Source organism: Bicyclus anynana, chromosome 10 (genome assembly GCF_947172395.1).
Source record: "Bicyclus anynana chromosome 10, ilBicAnyn1.1, whole genome shotgun sequence".
NCBI classification, from domain to species: domain Eukaryota; kingdom Metazoa; phylum Arthropoda; class Insecta; order Lepidoptera; family Nymphalidae; genus Bicyclus; species Bicyclus anynana.
Genome location: NC_069092.1, coordinates 2,996,746 through 3,018,323, shown reverse-complemented (window position 1 = coordinate 3,018,323; position 21,578 = coordinate 2,996,746). Strand labels below are relative to the sequence as shown.

The window sequence follows — 21,578 nt, the reverse complement described above, 5'->3', positions numbered from 1 at the left end:
TGTCAAAAATAGTGTGCTGTAAATGCAATAAGTCAGTATGTGGCGAGCATAAAACTGTTTTATGTGTAGATTGCTTCTACGATTAAATTAGGTTAGTAAAATTTTAACTGATTGATGACAGTTTGTTTTATTTTTGTATTACTTATCCCAATCTTGAATTTCCTTTGATAAAATATGCCTGAAATTGCTACCTAGCATACCGACTATCATCAAGTAGGTACAAACTTTCAATGTCTAAAAACATATTTTTTCTGACAATCACATAAATATTTGAACTTTACAATCTTACTAAATTGTAACAGTTATTAACACAGTAGTAGAGCTGTGATAGCCCAGTGGATATGACCTCTGCCTCCGATTCCGGAGGGTGTGGGTTCGAATCCGGTCCGGGGCATGCACCTCCAACTTTTCAGTTGTGTGCAATTTAAGAAATTAAATATCACGTGTCTCAATCGGTGAAGGAAAACATCGTGAGGAAACCTGCATACCAGAGAATTATCTTAATTCTCTGCGTGTGTGAAGTCTGCCAATCCGCATTGGGCCAGCGTGGTGGACTATTGGCCTAAACCCTCTCATTCTGAGAGGAGACTCGAGCTCAGCAGTGAGCCGAATATGGGTTGATGACGAATTAACACAGTTCATTAGGTTCTTTGTGAAATAATAAATATTTTTAAACCCAACATTACATACACAGTAAATTTTTAGTAAAATTTGTAAAGGTGCGATTATGAAAAAAGGTTTCAGTAAAAATGTTTCGAATTAGACTAATGTTGATTTTCCTTTTTTAATTTCTTGACACCAAAATTGTTGTATTATTAATGTATTTTCAGAGAATTTTGATATCGAATTTATACGAGGCAGAAGGGGAAATCCTAAAATGAAAATGGCAGGCTACTTCTACTGTGTTCATTTATCCAGGACATTACTTAGTGGGGAGAAAATTAGATGGCGCTGTTCGACAAGGCATTCTAGAGGCTGTACAGCCGCCATTTATACCATCTCAAATGTTGTGGTGTACGCTAATACGCGGCATAATCATGAGCCGGATTACTTTGAATAACTTTAATATCCTCTAGAGTAAACAGTTTGGTCTTGAGTAATAGTAATAAGAGACTTAAACAACTTTGTTATATACTTTATGTAAATAACTTTAAAGAAAATGTGTACTTTTTCAAATCCATTTTTAGTTGTACTACAGTTGCTTAAAGAAGAGATTAAATTTAAAAAAAAAACGAAAAATATTTTATTTTAAATTTTAGTTTCCTATTATCTAAATTTTATACTCGCTTAATGTTAATTTTCCTTAATAAGCCTAAATAGCTCCTCGGTTAAGGCCCTAGACTCGTCATTGTTATGTCGAGTTGTATTGTGTTGTGGTTTTGAGCCATGCTCGTTGGACTATTGTCGTACCCACTCCTACCAGTCTTTACGACTGAATACTTGAAGGGAAAAGGGTAATATTGTTCATATTAATATATTAAATGCCTGTGAAGTGAAAAGTAATGTGTTATTTTGTGTGAAATTAAACAAGCTTTTAATTAGGTAGGTTTACTATTTCAGAAAAAACCGAGTATGATTATGAATTTGTACGCGGCAAAAACGGGAATCGCAAAATTAAAATGGCAGGTTATCACTACTGCGTTTACTTGTCCTACCAATCGAAGAAAACTAGATGGCGCTGTTCAACCCACAGTTCGAGAGGATGTAAAGCAGTCATCCACACGATCTCTGATGTTGTTGTTCGTGGCAACATTACTCATAATCATTGTCCGAGTGATGATAAGATAAGCGACACGGATACAAAAATCTCGTAACTCTTGAAAAAAAAGTGTGTGTCAGCTCCGACGCACGGATGGAGTTTACTCTTTTCAATAGCAACGCCTGAAAAGTGAAAGGTGCGCAAGCGAGGTGCAGCGCTGCGTGCGCGTCCACCAACAGCGTGCACGTGCGTGCGGACGCGCTAGGCATGTGAACGCTGTTGGCGGCAGCGCACGGTGAAAGGTGCGCAGAATAGGTTGCGCCCAAAAAAGGTAACGCTATGCGTTCATCGAATTTTACTGCCCATATTTTTTTCATAACGGAGGCTATATATGAAAAATCTATTCTTAAGGAGTGAACTCCAATAAGTTATGAAATGACATGCGTTACGTTTTTTGTGCGCAACCTATTCTGCGCACCTTTCACCGTGCGCTGCCGCCAACAGCGTGCACATACGTGCGCACCCATGTGCACGCTGTAGGCGGGCGCGCACGCCGCGGCCTGCTGCATCTCGGTTGCGCACCTTTCACTTTTAAGGCGCGAGTATTGAGACGTGCTTCGGGGTAACTTTTTGTTTCTTTTTAACATGCACACTTTTTTTTGTTGGTAAACAGTGCACATCGAGTAGGGCTTTAGTAATGCTTATGTTAAAGAAGACTAAATTTATAGAATTGTAAAATAACTAATAGACTTTATAATATACTTCACATTATATATTTTACTCTTACAATGATATAATCATTAAAATAAATTAGAAAGTTGCGCACTAAAGGTGTGCACCAAAAACGTGACACTTTTTCGTTAGTTCACTTGGTTTTACCCCTCGGATTTTTCTCATACCGGGCGCCTTATTACAACGTGCAATTGCAAAGACTTTGCAACGACGTGCAATTGCAAAGACGTGCAATTGCAAAGACTTTGCAAAGACGTGCAATTGCAAAGACTTTGCAATTGCACGTTGTAGAGTCAACATCTCCTGAGGATGCTCCGGTTTCGGGGTGAAACGTACGTAGAGAGTATTTTGTCGGACCTGGGTGACGTTGTTACATGGGTTCGTCGACTTTTCGCGGATAATAGCAAAATAAATAAATCATTATATAACTGCATCTATGGTTGTAAATTGAAGATATTTAGACTTTAGAAACACACTTTTGAAATAACTGACAGTCACTTCAATTTTTTTATATGTATTGCAGATGTGGAGTTCTACTATGGAAACCGCGGCAACCGGTACATGAAGTTGAATGACCATATCTTCACAGTACAGTTCACGAAGCGCATTGACAACTCTCTTGTTAAGACCCGCTGGTACTGCCGAGGGCGGACCAGGGGCTGTAAAGCGGCGGCATACACCCTCAACGACGTTGTTAGCTCCTATAACGATGAACATAACCATTAGAATGTGTGTGTAGAAGTACTAAGTCAACAATCTTTGATGAGCCTTTTTTCTGGGATAATTTTACAAAAATCTGCTTGGGCACTGATGGGGAGTAAAATTTTTTTGATTTTTCTATTGAAATCACTATCAACCAATGGATTTCTTTTTCGTTACATACCGTTTGCTTTAATACATTATCCAATTCTTAAATATTCACGGCACCCTCCGTTAACTTCACTGCAATTGTATACGTTTAATGTCAATAGAGAATTAAACCTTTTTTTATATTTTTTTTAATCTTCCCAGAAAAAGGCTCATTGTAAAAAACAAGGGACGCTGAGGGATGTTTCACTGCGTTGCTTTTTTGGTGAGGTGACAAAGATGAACATAATCATTAGAATAAGTTTGTATAAGTACTGAGTCTATAATTTGGAAAAGAAAATTACGGACGGATTTTGCCTGCGTTAACTGCTAGGATTAATTTATTTTTTTGCTGAAAATAGTAAATAAATCAGTCATTTATTTTCAATAGGTAATTTCTGCAAAAAGTACCTTCTTCTATTAAATTATAATTCTAAATAGATAAAGAATAATGATTTAAAAGAAGTATGAAGGTACGTAGGTACTTTGCAGAAATTGAAGCACCACACAATGAATAATAATTTGTATATGAATCTTGGAGGATCTGACAGATAAATCGGTAAAAAATAACTAAATTAGAAAATAATCCTTATATACCTTTAATTATTTTTATATTGTATGTACCTGCTCGCAGTTCTCAGCTAGCGCGTTTAGGAAGACTTAAACATGAATCTCAATTTAATTATGTGTTCCATGAAGTACATTTTGTGCAGTTCCTAATAATTATTTAACAAGCGTGTTACTTCTTTTATTTAATACCTTTTTTGTAAAACCGCCCCTTACTTAGATCTGTTTGATCCAACTAATTTTTTAGTTTGAAATTACTGTAAAAGCCCGTTTATTGGTAAATCTGGAGATTTAATGGTAACATGGATTTACCGACATGATCAGCAAAATATGTTAGGATTAAAAAATAAGGGAATAAATTAGAACTTAGTATATGCTAGGTTTTACCACTAACTTTGGTTTTTCTCTTGGTTCTCAACAGTAACTTAAATCGGTTATAATTATGTCACGGATTAACAATTTTTTAAAGACTCAAGTTTTTAAATGTGGCTACGCCAGAAGACTCTTTCCGTCGCCCCTTCATTCAACTTTAACTTCTAGACCTTCGTTTTGCTACAGAGGCCGACGGCTTGCTTTGTTAGCCACCTCTTCCTTTTCCAGGAACTCCTTTACAAGCTTCTGGCTTTGCGCTTTATAAATGCACTCTAGATACCCCTGAAGTGTTTTTCTAAAGCGCAAAGCTCTAATCTTACATTTGTTACAGACGCAATTTTCGGAGTATCCCGCCGCGGTAATCCACAGATAATGCTCGATGGATTCACCTTTTCTCAGAGATTTTCGCCCCAGGACCATTCGGCGAAGAAGAAACGGTGGTATTGTTCCACTCACCACTCGAAGCGATGCAACGCGACGTTAATTACCATCGATAATGTGGTTGTGTTTGCTAAAAATGAACACAATCATGAAAGACAAAAAGTTACCACGAAAGATTTTTGGTAGGCCTTATTTGTGCCGAACCTTATAAAGCTGTACAGAGAGTTATAATCGAAAATTTTGTTGCTGAAAATACCATGGGATTGTGCGCAATAAACTTCATTTTTTTCAAATTTAAAAGCTTCTAGGGCTTTAGACCTAAAGGACATTTCGACGAAGAAGAAATGGTGGTACTGTTCCACTCACCACCTGAAGCGATGCGGCTTTAGTCACAAATCAGAAATGTTGTTGACTTTGATATAAATAGTCACAAAGAAGAACAAAACAAAAATTTTTGGTTGAACCATAGGTAGAGCAAATCTTGCCGGCAAAAACTTAGGTAAAGTGAATGAAAAATAAATTACGCTCACCTTTCTTATGCTATGCAACTTATCATTAATAAGAATGTTTGATTGATTATGTACCTATATAATATTCAAATACTAATCTTTTAGAACTAGGATTCGTACTCGGCTCAGCTTCATGAAATAATTAGGTGTATTCATGATTCTCTTATTAGTTACCTATTCATAATAACACATTACTCTGCAATCTAAAATTTAGAGTTTTATTAAGCATTGACATGAGCTATTCCAATAGAAACTAGATGTTTTTATTTGTATTTGGTATTGGTTTCATATTCACAACATAGAATAACCTTGTACCTCGTCCAACTAACCCCGCTTCTGTCTAAGACTGCATCGTTACTTATCACAGTTCACAGTCGAGATCGCAGTAAAATGTATAATATTATTATCTCCTTTACCATATCCCACTTGTATGGGTCAATCTTCTCCATTTGTCTCTATTAATTGTCAACTCATCATCCACTTCCTTTGCACACATGTCCTCTTTCCCACACTCCAACTACATACATCTTCTTTGGCCTTCCTCTCCTCTTGTGATCATCATCATCATTATCAGCCGATGGACGTCCACTGCTAGACATTGGCCTCTTTCATGGACTTCCAAGCACGCCAGTCTCGAGCCGCCAGCATCCAGGGGTCGACCAACACTGCTCTTTCCGGTGCAGGGTCGCCATTCCAGCACCTTGGGACCCTAACATCCATCGGCTCTTCGAACTACGAGTATGTGGCCTGTCCATTGCCACTACAGCTCCGCGACTCGCTGAGCTATATCAGTGATTTTGGTGCATCTGCGGATCTCCTCATTTCTGATTCGTTGCTTACAAAATATTTTATTTTATTTTACAGTCGCAGAGTTCACGACATCACAACGCGGCAAATGTCAAATAAAACTGAACGGTTACACGTATTCGACTCGTAGTGCCAAAAAGTCGACCGATGTCGTTGGCAAAAGAAAATGGTATTGCTCCTCGCATCACGCCAGGGGCTGTAGGGCGGCGATTATCACATCTAACAACGTCGTGATTAAAGCCCACACCCAGCATTTCCACTAATCGACGAATTTAATTAACTAATTCATTTAGATGTAGCCATGCTATTTGGGATATAGTGTCATTCATGTAACGGACATATTATAAGTCGGTGTTAATTAGTTTTTGCTGTGCCGTATTCTATTGTTTGATGTAAATGTAATTAAATAAAATTACATAAAGATAAATAAAAAGTTATTTATTTAGAAATATAATATAGGTACACGCCGACGCATCGAAATGGCAGAATATGTTGGAACTAGATTTTTATAAATCAATCAATCAATCAATCAAAGCCTTTATTACTTCTTAACAATAAATTACATAGTTATTTTAAGTTTATTTATACTATACTATTTGTGTTAGTGTGTTAGTTTATTAATATTTAACAAAATTGCGTGTACATTTTTTTTTTACAATTGTTTATTTTCTTGTAGTTCTTAAATAAGTGTTAGAAGGTTATAATTGTTACGTATGTTAGTATAGTATTTAATAATTATGTTAAGAATCCCTCACTGGGTATAGGATAGATTTTTATAAATATGTATCATTTATTTATTTATTCATAGACAGAGAGCCAGCGACAGCCAGACCTTCGGCATTTTACAGCATATTTTGAAAGTTTGTCAGCTCATGCTCCTACCATAGGTAAGTATCGTAGCCAACTGCGGGGTTTGGACCGTGGTGGCCTTGGCAGATAACGGGATTCAAGGACCCTCAACCGTCTTAGAATAAAGTGTAATTTTTTATATTTTTAGCGGCATAATATGAGAAATAATATCCTCATTTGCCACACACTTGGCTTCATGGCAACCCTTTGCTAGAGACCCTTGAAGTTTCAAATTAAATAGTGTTTTTCGAAGGGTTGCCGCGAAGCTAGCGACTGGGAATATAATTTCTCATATTATGCCTAGGAAAACATGAAAAAATTACACTTTAAACACAGTTTACAGTTGGCTTATGGTAGGAGCCTGAGCTGACAAACTTTCAGCTTTTATGAAATGACGAAGGTCTGGGGTTACGGGCTCTTAGACTATAAACCCATATTCAGGCAAATAAATATTATTCTATTCTATTTTATTCGATATGGTACGAGTACTTCGCAGACCTAACCGCGGCTAGCCAATGCACTACCATTAGAAATGCGAGTTACCTATTATGGGTACCTAACTTATTTTAAAATTGTGATATTATTAATTAAAAGCAAATTGATGTCATGTCAAAGGACAATTTTGTTCAAAATCAAAATACTTGGGACGAATATTGTACTTATTTGGATTTTTTGAACAAATTTGATTACTATAAAAGATATTAAAGTGGATCCTTAAAAGTTAGACAAATTCTTAAAAGACTTTTTAGTGACTTTAAGTTTTAAAGGGTAACATAATTTTTCATCATACCCAATTTTTGCGTAACTTAACCAACAAAACGGAAGCTTTCAAAAAGGAAATTTAATTTGGCACACTTTTCATTGATCCTTCACTCATATTGGTTGTTGCATGATGTTATATAGCCTATGTCACAAACGTGGCACTGTTTTTTTAATATACTTTGTATTTACAATTAAATTTATATATTTTGGCATATGTTTGAGTAAATTTATTTTATATACTTACCTATTATATACCTACGTAATACTATTTCTCAACAGATCCTCCTAAATTCACCACGTCGAGGCGCGGTAAACGACAAATCGAGCTTGAAGGATACGCATACTCTCCATGGCGCCACACAGAAAGTAAACCCTTGGTGCGATGGTACTGCTCCTCCCAGCATTCCAAAGGATGTATGGCAACGTTGTACACTTCCAAAAATGTAATCATCCGTATGACTGGCAAACACGACCATCCACCGTCTCGTGGAAAGAAAACTGGTAACGTCAGAAAATGTATAATAGTAAGACGGAAGGTGTCCAAGAAAAACTGCATTTAATTACTATATCTAGAAAATTTAAAGGAAGAAAGAAGAAAGGAAATATTTTTATTACTATGATTTCATGGCATTTGCTGCTGCTGGTGCAATGCGTTCCTCTATAATTTGTTATATTTGATATCCAAGCTAATGTTTTTCCAGATAAAGTTTCCAAGTCTTGTATGTCAGAATGATCATCAAAGTATGGATTTCTTAAGTATTTTATCCTAATCTTTATATCCTTCTTTTTCTTGTTGTTTTCTTGAACTACTGGTCCATTTTCTGGGCTCTTATACTCCGACAGATATTTGTAACTGGCATACTGGCATAGTGTGTTAGTAATGTCATTTGAAAAATCTTCTTGTAGCATTATAATTATAAATTAAACAACGTTAGAGGCATGATCATAACTTTGAGATGTAATAAGTTTATCTCGTAAAATATATTATTTACTAATATTTTTTTTATTTATATTATTTTTCTCTACCACAATCTTTATATAGATAAAGATTAAATCATTTCTAGTTACACCAGAAAAATGCCTTGCGATATGTGGCAATCTAGAAAATGGTCCCAATAGCATTGCAGGCTCTTAATCCAAAATATTTGTAGGAAATAGTTGTCTGACAACGGATACGTCGCTCGATCTCGTGTTGGCTCGAGCCGACGCTAGGTGGCGCGACGCTGTGTATCATGTAAATTAAACTACTGAGAAATGCCATAAGTTTGTAATTTGTGTGTGTATTAAAGAAGATTTATTCTATGAATTATTGTTATTACTCAAATATGGGAGGATGAAAAAAAGACTGCATGTCTTTATTTCAAGTGTTCAAGTGGCTTAAGCCCAAAGAAGAAAGAAAGGAAAGATCTGTTTATACACTTGGTTATTTATTGTATGAAGAGATATATAAACAAAAAAAATATAACTATTTATATACAAATCTATTATGCATATTTAGTTTTTTTTAGAAGAAGATTAAAAGTATTTTAGATTATTTTTCCTTTTAGAGGATATTTCCTGAAGACCTCGTTCTTCAGTTAATTTGTAATTGAGTAAAAAAAGAATTTCACATTAATTAATAACATCTATCAATATATATGTTGGTATAGTTATTCTGTGCCTCTGTTTTTTTGCCATGATAGGGGTTATAAGAACTTGAGTGCATTTAATAAAACTAAAAAAGTAACTGTTTATATTTAAATATTATACCGTAGTTATTTTTATTAAGTGACAACTTCTTGAGCCGTGGTAGCCCAGTGGATATAACCTCTGCCTTCAATTTGGAGTGCGTAGGTTCGAATCCGGTCCGAGTCATGCCAGCACCTCCAAATTTTCAGTTATGTGCATTTTAAGAAAACGGGTCTCAAACGGTGAAGGAAAACATCGTGAGGAAACCTGCATTTTTCAGAATATTTACAATTCTCAGTTATGAAGGTATGTGTGAAGGCTGCCAACCTGCACCGCTAGCGTGGTGTACTATCCTAATCCCTCGCATACTGAGAGGAGACTCATGCTCAAAAGTGAACCGAATTGGGTTGTTAATAATGAAATTAAAACTTGCTATGGGAGGGTAATAATGGCTTCGTAACGTAACGCGTTACGGAGTCACTCTGTCTGACTTACCTTTCTCTCACGTATAGTATAGGCAGCAAGTTATCACTTCTGTTCGAGGTTCCCGAGATGCATACGTTTCTTTTTAGGTATTTTTAACTACAGAGTAAATAATACAATTTTTAACTAAAATTTCATGATAATATGAGATAAATAACTTTCTTCCACAGTTAGGTTCGTGATATCCCAAAAAGGACACAAAATGGTCATGCTAGACGGATACACGTATTCATCCACCCCTTCCAAGAGTGGGAAGATAAGATGGCGTTGTTCCAGCCATTACACGTACAAATGCAACGCAGCTATTTTCACTGTCGGCGATGAGCTGGTCGCACGCAAGAACAAGCACAACCATCCTTCTATAATCAACAATTTCAACACTGAACGCCAATTATAATGATATTTCCTATAATATTGATATAGATAACCGCTAAGGGTGCTTTTCCACCAAGTGTCATACAGCTATGCTGCGAAGATGTGATATCTACGCTACGAAAATATGTGACCGTTTTCATTTTACGGCCTCCGTGGCGCAGTGGTATGCGCGGTGGATTTACAAAACGGAGGTCCTGGGTTCGATCCCCGGCTGGGCAGATTGAGATTTTCTTAATTGGTCCAGGTCTGACTGGTGGGAGGTTTCGGCCGTGGCTAGTTACCACCCTACCGGCAAAGACATACAATTTAGCGTTCCGGTAGGATGCCGTGTTGAAATCGGAAGGGGTGTGGATTTTCATCCTCCTCCTAACAAGTTAGCCCGCTTCCATCTTAGACTGCATCATAACTTACCATCAGGTGAGATTGTAGTCAAGGGCTAACTTATAAAGAATAAAAAAAAATACTAAGCTAATGAAGCTGTGCGAGGATGCGCTATAAGGATGGGCCGCCGCGAAGTAGCTGCGCAAGAAAGATGTGGCTAGCTAGCTACCCACTCACGACGGCCCATAGCGGGCATACATAGCACGCATTCATAGTACGCATCCATAGCACGCATCCATACCACGCATCCATAGTACGCACCCATAGCACGCATTCATAGTACGCATCCATAGTACGCATCCATAGCACGCATTCATAGTACGCATCCATAGCACGCATCCATATCACACATTCATAGTACGCATCCATATCACGCATTCATAGTAACTACGCATCCATAGCACGCATCCATATCACGCATTCATAGTACGCATCCATAGCACGCATCCATAGCACGCATTCATAGTACGCATCCATAGCGCGCATTTATAGTACGCATCCATAGCACACTTCCATGGCACCCATCCATAGTACGCATTCATAGCATGCATCCATAGCACGCATTCATAGTACCTACACATCCATAGCACGCATCCATATCACGCATTCATAGTACGCATTCATAGCACGCATCCATATCACGCATCCATATCACGCATTCAAAGTTCGCATCCATAGCACGCATCCATAGCACGCATTCTTCCATAAATAACACATATCTTAGTTTAATTCCGTTTCCACCAGTGCTAAGCTATGTGCACCAATGAATATTATTGGTGGATATCAAACGCATCCTTAGCAACGTAGCACATCTCTGGTGGAAAAGCACCTTAAGACTAACATTTTATGGGGTTTCGTCCGACTAAATTTCAATTCGATCCTTGGTTTTTAGTGGTTCTTAGTCATGAGATTGTTCATGCAACGGCTTTATTAAAAGTTTTAGTCCATCAATATGTACCTACGCTACGTATAGAAGTTCGCGTTGCTTATGGTTGGATTGCAACGCTTTCAATGTAAAGCTCATGATTAAAAACCCCGGATAGGTTTAAAACTATACACGTATACGCAACGCAACAGTTTTTAGTGTCGGTTGCGTGCAAGAATTACCACAACCATAATGTACCACGATCAACAATATTAACATTGATTGCCTACTATAGTTGATATTTCCTTTAGTACCTACCTACTGATATAGGCAAACGCTAAAACTAACACTTTATAGGGTTTCGCCTGACTAAATGTAAATTTTTCACGAGTTTTCATGAAATAAACCATTTCAAAGAAAGCTCAGCATGGTTAATATTAACAATATTTTTATATTCATTTGTTGTTACATGTATAGTAAATGTATGCAGATACTTGTGTAAATACCTACTTGATAATTAAAAGATTATGTAATAAAAATATTGAAAAACGGAAATGTAAACTTACAATTGTATTTTAAAAATAAATTATGTAATAATGTTGTAATAAATATAATAAATGCACATAATATTGATTACAATGATCGCCTATTTATATTATTAGCTTACCATGGAAAACGTTGGAACCAAAAACGCACGGTGCTTACTTTTGTGACACCGCCGCCATACACGTCATTAAGGGAGAGGCTACACGGTGCCGCTGCGGCGTCCTGCATTGCATGCGTTTATAATTTTATATATATAAAAAAAAGTGAAAGTTTAACATTTTTTATTAAAAAAAAGATATTTTTTGGCGGTTTAAATACAACGGTAAAGTTATTTTCTATATTCTCCCCTGCACGACGTGGTATTCTATTTTCAAATACGTGCGATACTTAAGTCGTCGTAACGTTTATAGTAAGTAGGTCGGCATCTGTCGAATTTTGGTAATTTTTGGGAATGGGGACGTTTATTTATATATCTGGTTGATATCATGGGCGTTTAAGTGGATAAATAGCAATGATGCCACAGGCTGGGAGGCTTCGGCCGTGGCTAGTTACCACTCTACCGACAAAGACGTACCGCCAATCGATCTAGCGTTCCGGTACGATGTCGTGTAGAAACCGAAAGGGGTGTGAATTTTCATCCTCCTCCTAACAAGTTAACCCGCTTCTATCTTAGATTGCATCAGCACTTACCATTAGTTGAGATTGTAGTGAAGGGCTAACTTGTAGAGAATAAAAAAAAATTAAAAACGGTTCACTGCGGCACCGTACTGCGGCGTCCCATTCTGCGTGTGTACAGCGATGCGGCAAAACGTCTCCGGCGCGACGCCTCTCACCGTGTAGCCTCTGCCTAAGCCTTTGAGCTGTTTCTGTAGCTCTGGTGCCACAATGGAACACGTGCTCGTAAATAACGCGATATTTCTAGTTTTCCATGTTGTAAACTGAGTGACGCAAAGATAAAAACCAAAAGAGGAATAAAGAAATGAATTAGGGTTTTCAAAACCCAAAAACAAGAGTAAGTAGCTGTATAAATTTGAAATTGGAATTCTTAACTAAAGAGGACATATTTGAGATCAAAGTGGGCAGTAAGACAAAATGCCAATTTCATATTTAAGGACCTAATATTTTATTTAGGTATATATACTACTTCTACTGTACTACTGTACTGTACTGTACGTACCATACCGTACCATACGTACAAGTATGGTAGGTGTAAAGGCTGACAAAAACTACCTACATAAAAAAATAAATAGGTAAATACTACGAGAGCCAATAGTTCCTATTGGCTCTCGTTGTATTCACCTATTTCTTGTGTTGTTTTATATAAGTAAGCTGTTGAAGCGTTATTTAATAAAAAAATGGATTTATTTCAAACATTTCTAACAATTGTTATTTTCATTATAGACGCAGAACCAGCCGAATTCATTACGTCACAGAAAGGCAAGAAGCTCATAAAGCTGGGTGGATACAAGTACTACGCCTGTGCAGGAAAAGGGCCTAAGATTCGTTGGCGATGCTCAACGCATGCTCACCGCGGATGTACTGCTACTGTGATAACAGTTGATGACGTCATACTCGTAGTGAGAGGCAATCATAGTCATTAATTTTGTCTCATTATCATTATTAAATAAATAAATATATTGGGATAATACTCCATACTATCACTAATCACAGACAAGTTTTGTAGAAGTATTGAGTGATTATATGCCATCCTTTTTCTTTTTACTACACGTAATATAAGTTAGAGCAAGATAGAGACGTTTTTACAAAGAAAAAAACACTAAAATAAACAACGATTCCGTAAGTCGACTCCAGGAGTCAAGTCAACAGATGGGGTAAAAATGGAAGTCGTCTCCAGGAGTCGAGTCAACAGATGAGTGGGAGACATGATAACCAAGTGGATATATGACCTGTGCCTTCGGTTCGGAGGGTGTAGGTTCGAATATGCCCCACATAACTGGAAAGTTAGTTTCAGTTGTGTGCATTTTAAGAAATTAAATATCACGTTTCTCAAAGGGTGAAGGAAAAACATCGTGAGGAAACCTGCATACCCTGAATTTTCCCAATTTCCTACGTGTGTGAAGTCTGCCAATCCGCATTTGGCCATGGTGTATTAAGGCCACTCATTATAAATTACATATACATTAAGGCCTAATTCTCAGGTTTCCTCACACCTTTTCCTTCACCGTTTGAGACACGTGATATTTAATTTCCTAAAATGCACGTAACTGAAAAGTTACAGTTGCATGCCCCTAACCGAATTCGAATCTGTGCCTCCGAATCGACGGCAGAGGTAATATCCACTGGGCTATCACGTCTCGTTTTACATAAAATTATAAGTTAAAAATATGTATTGCATGATTGTAGATACCTACTCGAATTTAGTTTAATTATTTGTTCATTCATGATTTAATACATTTAATACATAGGTGTACTATTTTAGATTATCTGTAATAAATAATTACAACAATTTAAATTTTTTTTAAACGTGTTATTTCTGAGTGTCATTTGTTATCTGCCTATGACAATATTCCCCCTAATATTTTATCCCCGTATTCCCGCAGGAAAGGGATAGTTCCCGTTCCGCGGGTGAAACCACGGGATGTATGTTAGTCGCTTACAGAATAACACAGAATTATGCAGTGAAATGCTCAAATACTGTAATCAATATTGAAAATTTTCATACTTTTTAGGAAAAATACATGGAACTCTGAAACCTGATGTACCCGGTGATAGCAGGACGCCAACCTTGATCCATGTTACGAGTATATCAACCAAAGACACAGAAAAGAATGTAAATGGTTCTTGGTGCCTGATAAAAACATTTGATACATTATGTCAAGCAAAGGAATTCATAAAGAAAGCTAAAACGTGGACGCTTCATTTTGTTCTGGACACGAAAGGAGGATATGACATGCATTACAAATGTAAAAAAGGATCGCAATGCCCAGCCAAGATATATTTGTCGTGTAAACCCTTAAAAGGTGGAATCAATTTATATCGTATTTTTGCTGGACATTGTCATTCCAAAAAACCGCGTCGTTGATAGTCATAAAATTGACATTTTACATTGAGTTACTATGACATAGAGAAGACACCGCCAGTATTCCGTTCGACTGCGGCGATATCACCGCAATTCATTACTTTCCATGTCAAAACGCATAATCGCCACGTAATTCGTGTCCTTTACGACATTTTCGTCGCAAGTTAACAATATTCTCTATGCGATGCTGCAGCGCTACGGCAAATATTTCAATCAGTCCAGCGCTAGCCTTCCGCTGTTTTTTATGTCTTGACATGACATTATTGTTACTATACTTGTCTTGTAATACGTACTTCATAGGAACTCTATGTCATTTTTTTCTTTTTTCCGCGACTTTTCACGACGCAACTGGGTATTTGACTTGGAAATCTGTTTGGACCATCGTTGTGCCTGATTATGGCAGGCGTCCACTGATCTGCATCGTACGTATCGGACGGATCGCAACAAAGAAATTTCATATACCGTACATTTAAAAATCCATTTGATCCCTCCGATATACGTACATGCGTATAATACGTACGTACGATGTGTATATGTGGATGCCTGGCATTAAACGGCACGCGTCATGACACCAAACATCGAATTGCTTAACACCATAAGTCACCATGATCTCTTTTTAAGGAAATACGACATATTTGTATGCTATCTATCTATTTACTCCTTTGTCTACTAGTTGTACCTACGTGTCGTATCTATCTATAATAATAATCTATCTATCTATCCGTCTTTCAGTCTATTTCTTTTCCTTTGATTGCTGAAAAACATTGAAAAACAAAAGAATTATGGGTTATGACAAAGTAAACAGGAGACTATCGATTTCAATGTTTTTAAAAGGAAGTAAACTCATTTTATGCGTTTTCATGACGACTTAATAAATTTCAGTGGGAGTGACTTTTTTTTTCTTCTATCTTTCTCTTTATTATGAGAGCGGGCTTGTCATGCTGACATTAATTAGTTTTTTAATGGTGATGTATTATTATGTAGGTATAACATATTATAATAACAATCCCGCGGGTACCATGGTTCTTTTAGGGATAAAAATGCAGCCTACGAGTATGTGCTACCTACTCTAAGGTCCAATTGATATCCATACCACATCCAAATTGATTGAGAGGTTTAGCCGTGAAAAGGTAACATATAGACATTATATTTTTATTTATAAGTATAGCATGGATATAAATAATAGATCATTTTACGTTTCAGTCATTCGATTTAATAAAACAGCATTGTCAGCAGCGGAGAGACAACGGAGATGTAGAATGAGAAGGAACGCTGACCCAGAGAAACACGAGCTATACAAACAACGAGTAAGAGATAGATACCATCAGAAAAAGAGATTTATACAGGACATACTTATTAGTGTGCAATCGATGCAACAATCAAGAGACAATTACTAAAACACACACAGAAAGAAAGAAATATGGTACAGCAATATGATATAACTAGAGGACTTATCTCAATCCCTACCCTACATAAACCCTACGTATTATTACGAATAAACATATACCTATACGTATAATCGTATTGATACGTATTATTATTTTTCCCACCCTGTGGCGTGCTCGGAAAGGGGTGAAAAGGAGTGAAATTTATCTTTACAACTTTCGTTAAATAATTCTATAGAGGTGGGAATTTTGATGGATGGTGAAATTAATAATTACGTACCTTGTATTATAAACTTCCTACCCTCAGAGGTGTCCGCTAAGGGGTGAAAAGGGCTACCTTCGGGTCGAAGTACATGTCACACACTGTTGTCATTTCACCTGATTAGTTAGCAATTATTTATGAGTAGAGTAAGCGTTTCGCTATAAAATCTACAGACCTGCAGTTTTAACTGTAGGTACAGTGTTATCTAATCGAAATTTTAATCAATATCAATAGAAAAACTGAACAGTTTTTAGTCGTTCACACGCCTTAAATGAACATTTTTACTGGACAGTTAAAACTGCGCAGTTGAAACTGAAAGTCTGTAGCCCGCATTAAACTTAGTTTATTCAAGTCAAACAAACATACTTATTGACAATTAGTTGGAATGAGAAATATATTGTGAAATATGTGTAAGACTTACGGCCAGTTTCTTCATCGTAAGTAACAGTCAAAGTAACGTCATAAAGCATAATATGACAGTCTTAATCACGGAAAAATAAAGTCTTCTTTACTACTTACTGCTTTTACTGTTACTTTAGCTTTACATGAAGAAACTGGCTGTTAGTTTAATGAATTCAAAATATACCTATTGATAAATTGTTGAAATGAGTAATATATTGTGAAATATGTGTTGCAGTTGAGTTTCTATTTTCACAAAGAGGCAAACCTCTGATCAGATACGAAGAGCACACTTACTTCTCGGGCAAGACTCACGGTGTCAAGACAGTGTGGCGATGTTCGCGCCAACAACGCAACGGCTGTCGCGCTACTATTGTCACTATTGATGATATGTTTGTACACCTCAGAGGGAGTCATAACCATTCGTGAATAAACCATTTCAGAACTTTACCTATCTTTCATTATTTAATCAAAATAAAAAATCCTCTTATCCAAGACCTTTCATTTGATGTACCTATCACACGATGAAGTTTGCAAACGTTTTTTTTTTTCAACTTTCCATCTTCACCCCCCATAGCACATAAGTGCCTCCATATTCAAATGTCACCTATTTTCACTATCGTGTTGGTGAAAAGGGGGCACCTCTGCGTTTCGGTGACAGGATTTGATGTGAGTACGAAATTTTGACTGGATTGGTCCGGTACATTCGCAGAAAACAGATAGACATTAAAAATATGTGCGAGAGTGATATTATAACATACACGATGCGAGGCATGACCTCCAACTTCTCAGTTAATGCACATAAGTGCATTTTAAGAAATTTAATATCACGTGTCTCAAACAGTGAAGGAAAAACTTAAAAAGCTGCATACCCTAGAATTATCTTAATTCATTGCGTGTGTGAAGTCTGCCAATCCGTGTGGTGGAATATTTGGCCTAACTTCTCTCATTCTGAGAGGACACTCGAGCAGCAGTGAGCCGAATAGGTATGTGTTGAAAATGGTGATGATTATTTAAATAAGTGTAGTCTTTCTGAATTATTTTTTGTTAAGTCTAAAGCTTTATCGTGCATTACTACATTATTACATATGAATATTTTGTTTCAGTGGAGTTTGTGACGTCACAAAGAGGAAATCCTCTCATCAAGTACCGGGGCTACCACTACTGCGCGAGCAACCGCGGTAGGAAGAGGGTCAAATGGAGATGTTCCCACCAGCCAAAATACAACTGTCGGGCCAACCTTTATACTGTTGGCGACGTGATTGTAAACGTGTCCGCGGAGCATAACCATCCTCCACCTGTTGTCAAAGAATAGGATTAGTACTATAATGCTTTGTAATATAGAAATATAGTCCTCTTCCTTGCTTTTGATATTTAATTAGCTTTGAAAACTACCCCGGTATAGACACCTATGCGTGCAATACAATAATGAATTCAGGATATTGATAGGACTACTCCAATTCTTAACCCTTTGATGACAGCGGGGACAAATGTGTCCCTAGCAGATAATTAGAAATATATCAATAATATAAAACCAATACCCAAGTATTTTTTTATAAATGTTTAAAAGCATCTTAAGTTTTTTTTTACTTTTAACATTATATTGGTAATAAGATATATTTATTACCAACATAATGTTAAATGTTATAGACTTTAGTAAATCTCAGGAAAAAAGTATTAGCTTTCGCCCACTGGGACAGGTTTGTCCCAAAAAATTCTCCCATTATTTTAATAATGCAGTATGTTTACTATATGCATAATTAACTATCCTAAATAGTTGTTATGATTATAAACCCTCCCATTACCTTGCTGTCCTAACAGTGTTAAGGAATAGGCTAGGCTTAAGTACTAACACCTAAGTTAAGTTTAATGTTTAGTGAAACTACTTTGTTAGTCAAAATAAAAGATTTTTATAGATAATGTAAAAAGTTAAGCACACTAAGAAACTCCTCACATAATTGATAATTATGATGTTTACTGAAAATAAGAAATATGTTATTCTTAAGTGTTAGAAAAACTTCTTTGGCTTTTAGAAACTTTGTATAACGGGCGATTTTCTGTTTCAATAAATTAATACTCGTATATATATTGAGCAAAGCTTTTTTTCCGCGTTTCAAATCCTCACATGCTAGACTATTGTTGTACCACAAACTATTAGCGCGGTTAGAAGAAAAAAAAGACAGAATTTGGCATGTTTAAAAAAATATCATTCTAATTTAAATAAAAAAGTATTTTATTGAGTTTAGTCTTTAAAACTAACTCTGTACAATCTATACTAATATTATAAAAATATTGTTTACACTAGTGTTATGTATTTATTTATATGGCAAATATTCTTTCTTAAATAAGTAAAGAAAGATTTTGTTTGTAACGAATAAACTCGGGGCTGGACAGATACATTATCAGAGAGTTACATGATATATTATATCCCAGTATTCTTACGGGAACGGAAACTATGCTGGTGATACCGCTAAGTTCAGTTAGTACTCGTATAAATAGTTTAAGGTATAATCTATACTAATATTATAAAGCTGAAGAGTTTGTTTGTTTGTTTGATTGAACGCGCTAATCTCAGGAGTTCCTGAGATTATAAAGAATTTATCGAGGAAGTATTCCTACAGAAGCGGGAACTACGCGGGTGAAACCGCGCGGCGTCAACTAGTCTTAATATGTACCTAAATGCGAAAGGTCATTCATCACGAAATCTCGAAAATCACTTGACGTACAAAGATGAAATTTGGCAGGGAGGTAGTTTATAGTTAGTAGACGTCCGCTAAGAATGGATTTTGCAAGAGGGCCGGATTAAGGAGGTCTAATGGCGGACGAAGTCGCGGCCGTATAAGTATAAAAATATCATTTTTTTTACAGCTGAATTCATAATCTCCCGAAAAGGCAGGCATCTACTAAAGCTGCAAGGTTACACTTTCTTCGCGGGCACTAGCAAAGGCTGCAAGGTCCGCTGGCGCTGTTCGAACCAAAAGCGCAAATGCAACGCCTCCCTCACCACAGTCGACAACAGTATTGTGTACGCTAAAGGCGATCACAATCACCCACCACCACCTGATTTTATTTAGCACTAGCGACCCGCCCCAGCTTCGCACGGGTGCTATATAGTCTAGCAAGTTCGTTGATAACACTCCCAACTCTGGATTTTCATTCATCGCTACACGCCCCCCGCCCCACGCGGAACATTGGGAGTGTTACGAACGAAGTTGCCAAGCTATAAATTATGATTAGATAGGAAAATCTTGATGGCACACCCCGCGTCCGTCGATCGCTGCCTGGTAGCCACTGTGCCAAAAGTTTTTACATCTTTGATATTATATTTCCATACTATACTATGAATGTTTTATTTATACATATAAACTTTCCTCTTGAATCAATCTATTGTAGAAAATTGCATTAAAATCCGTTGAATGGCTTAAAAGATCTAAGTGAACATCAATTAGAAGCGGCTTATACTATGTACTATTGAAAAATTAGTTCAGTTTTTTACAGTCATAAATATTAATTTTGTTCATATTAAATATCGCATTTATTTATTACCTAGACCGCCGTGACAAACATGATAAAAATATACAATATAGATCTGCAATAGGTAGACGTATATTGTATAGCTACGAGTAATATCGATCTACAGGGTGCTCGGGCGTATTTTCCTTATCTTCAAGGTCCAATAATAGGAGCCAAATCAATGAATAAGTTTGGCTAGGTCATAATATAAAGATGCGATATAAGGGACACAATTTAAGATCTATTTACAAAAGAAATATTTTTACTCCGAAAATATTCATTTTAAAACACATGTTCCTCAGACATTTTTAATTAATTTTCCTTAAAGAAGACAACTCACCGAGTTATGGGAAATACTCCCGAGCAGCCTGTATATTGTACAAGTAAGCGAATTTATAACGTTTCTTGATAATAACAGTAATGTAATCTAATTGTATCATCAATCGTAGATCGTTAGATGGACCTCAAAGCGTCGTGGAATTGTCATTGGTTTCGCACATTGAGTACGTCATCACTCGTAACACATTTCTCTTTATTCATGTTGTGGCATGTGTTTTTACACTTCCAAAATGAACAGGAAGGCATAATTAATGGATTAAAATAAAAAAAAGACAGTAAATATTTTTTTAAGTCCACGTCCACTCACAGCATGCGCTTGTTACGTACTAAGATAAGATGTGCGTGCACGTCTTTGGGTAATGACATAAAATTGTGCGTTCTTTAGTATGGAGGTGCCCATCTAACGATTTATATCGAAGACTTGTATATTTACAGAAATGTTTCTTTGCAGCCGAACTTATACCCTCCACAAGGGGTAAGCACATGATAAAGCTAGCGGGCTACACGTATTACGCGAGCAAGGGAGGCCACAACAAGATTCGCTGGAGGTGTTCCATACAAAAGCGGTTCCGATGCAAGGCTGCTCTGTTTACCAAGGACAACGTTATAGTATCAGTTGTGGCAAACCATAACCATCCACCATTGGAGAGACCAGAAATTAATAAGGAAAGCTTGTATGCCAAAAACTTTTTAGACATTTGCATCGAATAGATTGCAAAGATGTCATCTTAAATAAAACTTAATGCATCTTCGTTAACCGTGATATTTAAAATGGCTTAAAATTTGTTACAGTTTGGC

General features: G+C 36.7%; 1 protein-coding gene across 6 annotated transcripts in view; it reads left to right on the top strand.

Annotated features, from left to right (window-relative positions):
* LOC112049969 (protein tramtrack, beta isoform) overlaps positions 1-21,578 on the top strand; it is a 536,667-nt gene that overhangs the window by 468,383 nt on the left and 46,706 nt on the right. Inside the window, exon 5 of one of the 6 annotated variants that reach the window (XM_052884056.1) lies at positions 21,232-21,574. The exons of 4 other annotated variants lie outside the window; for them this stretch is intronic. In XM_052884056.1, the coding sequence (XP_052740016.1) occupies positions 21,232-21,491 (260 nt within the window). In that variant the 3' untranslated portion in view covers positions 21,492-21,574. Of the gene's footprint in view, positions 1-7,803; positions 8,522-21,231; positions 21,575-21,578 lie in introns of those variants that run through there. One more of the 6 variants, XM_052884046.1, reaches the window with a different exon arrangement.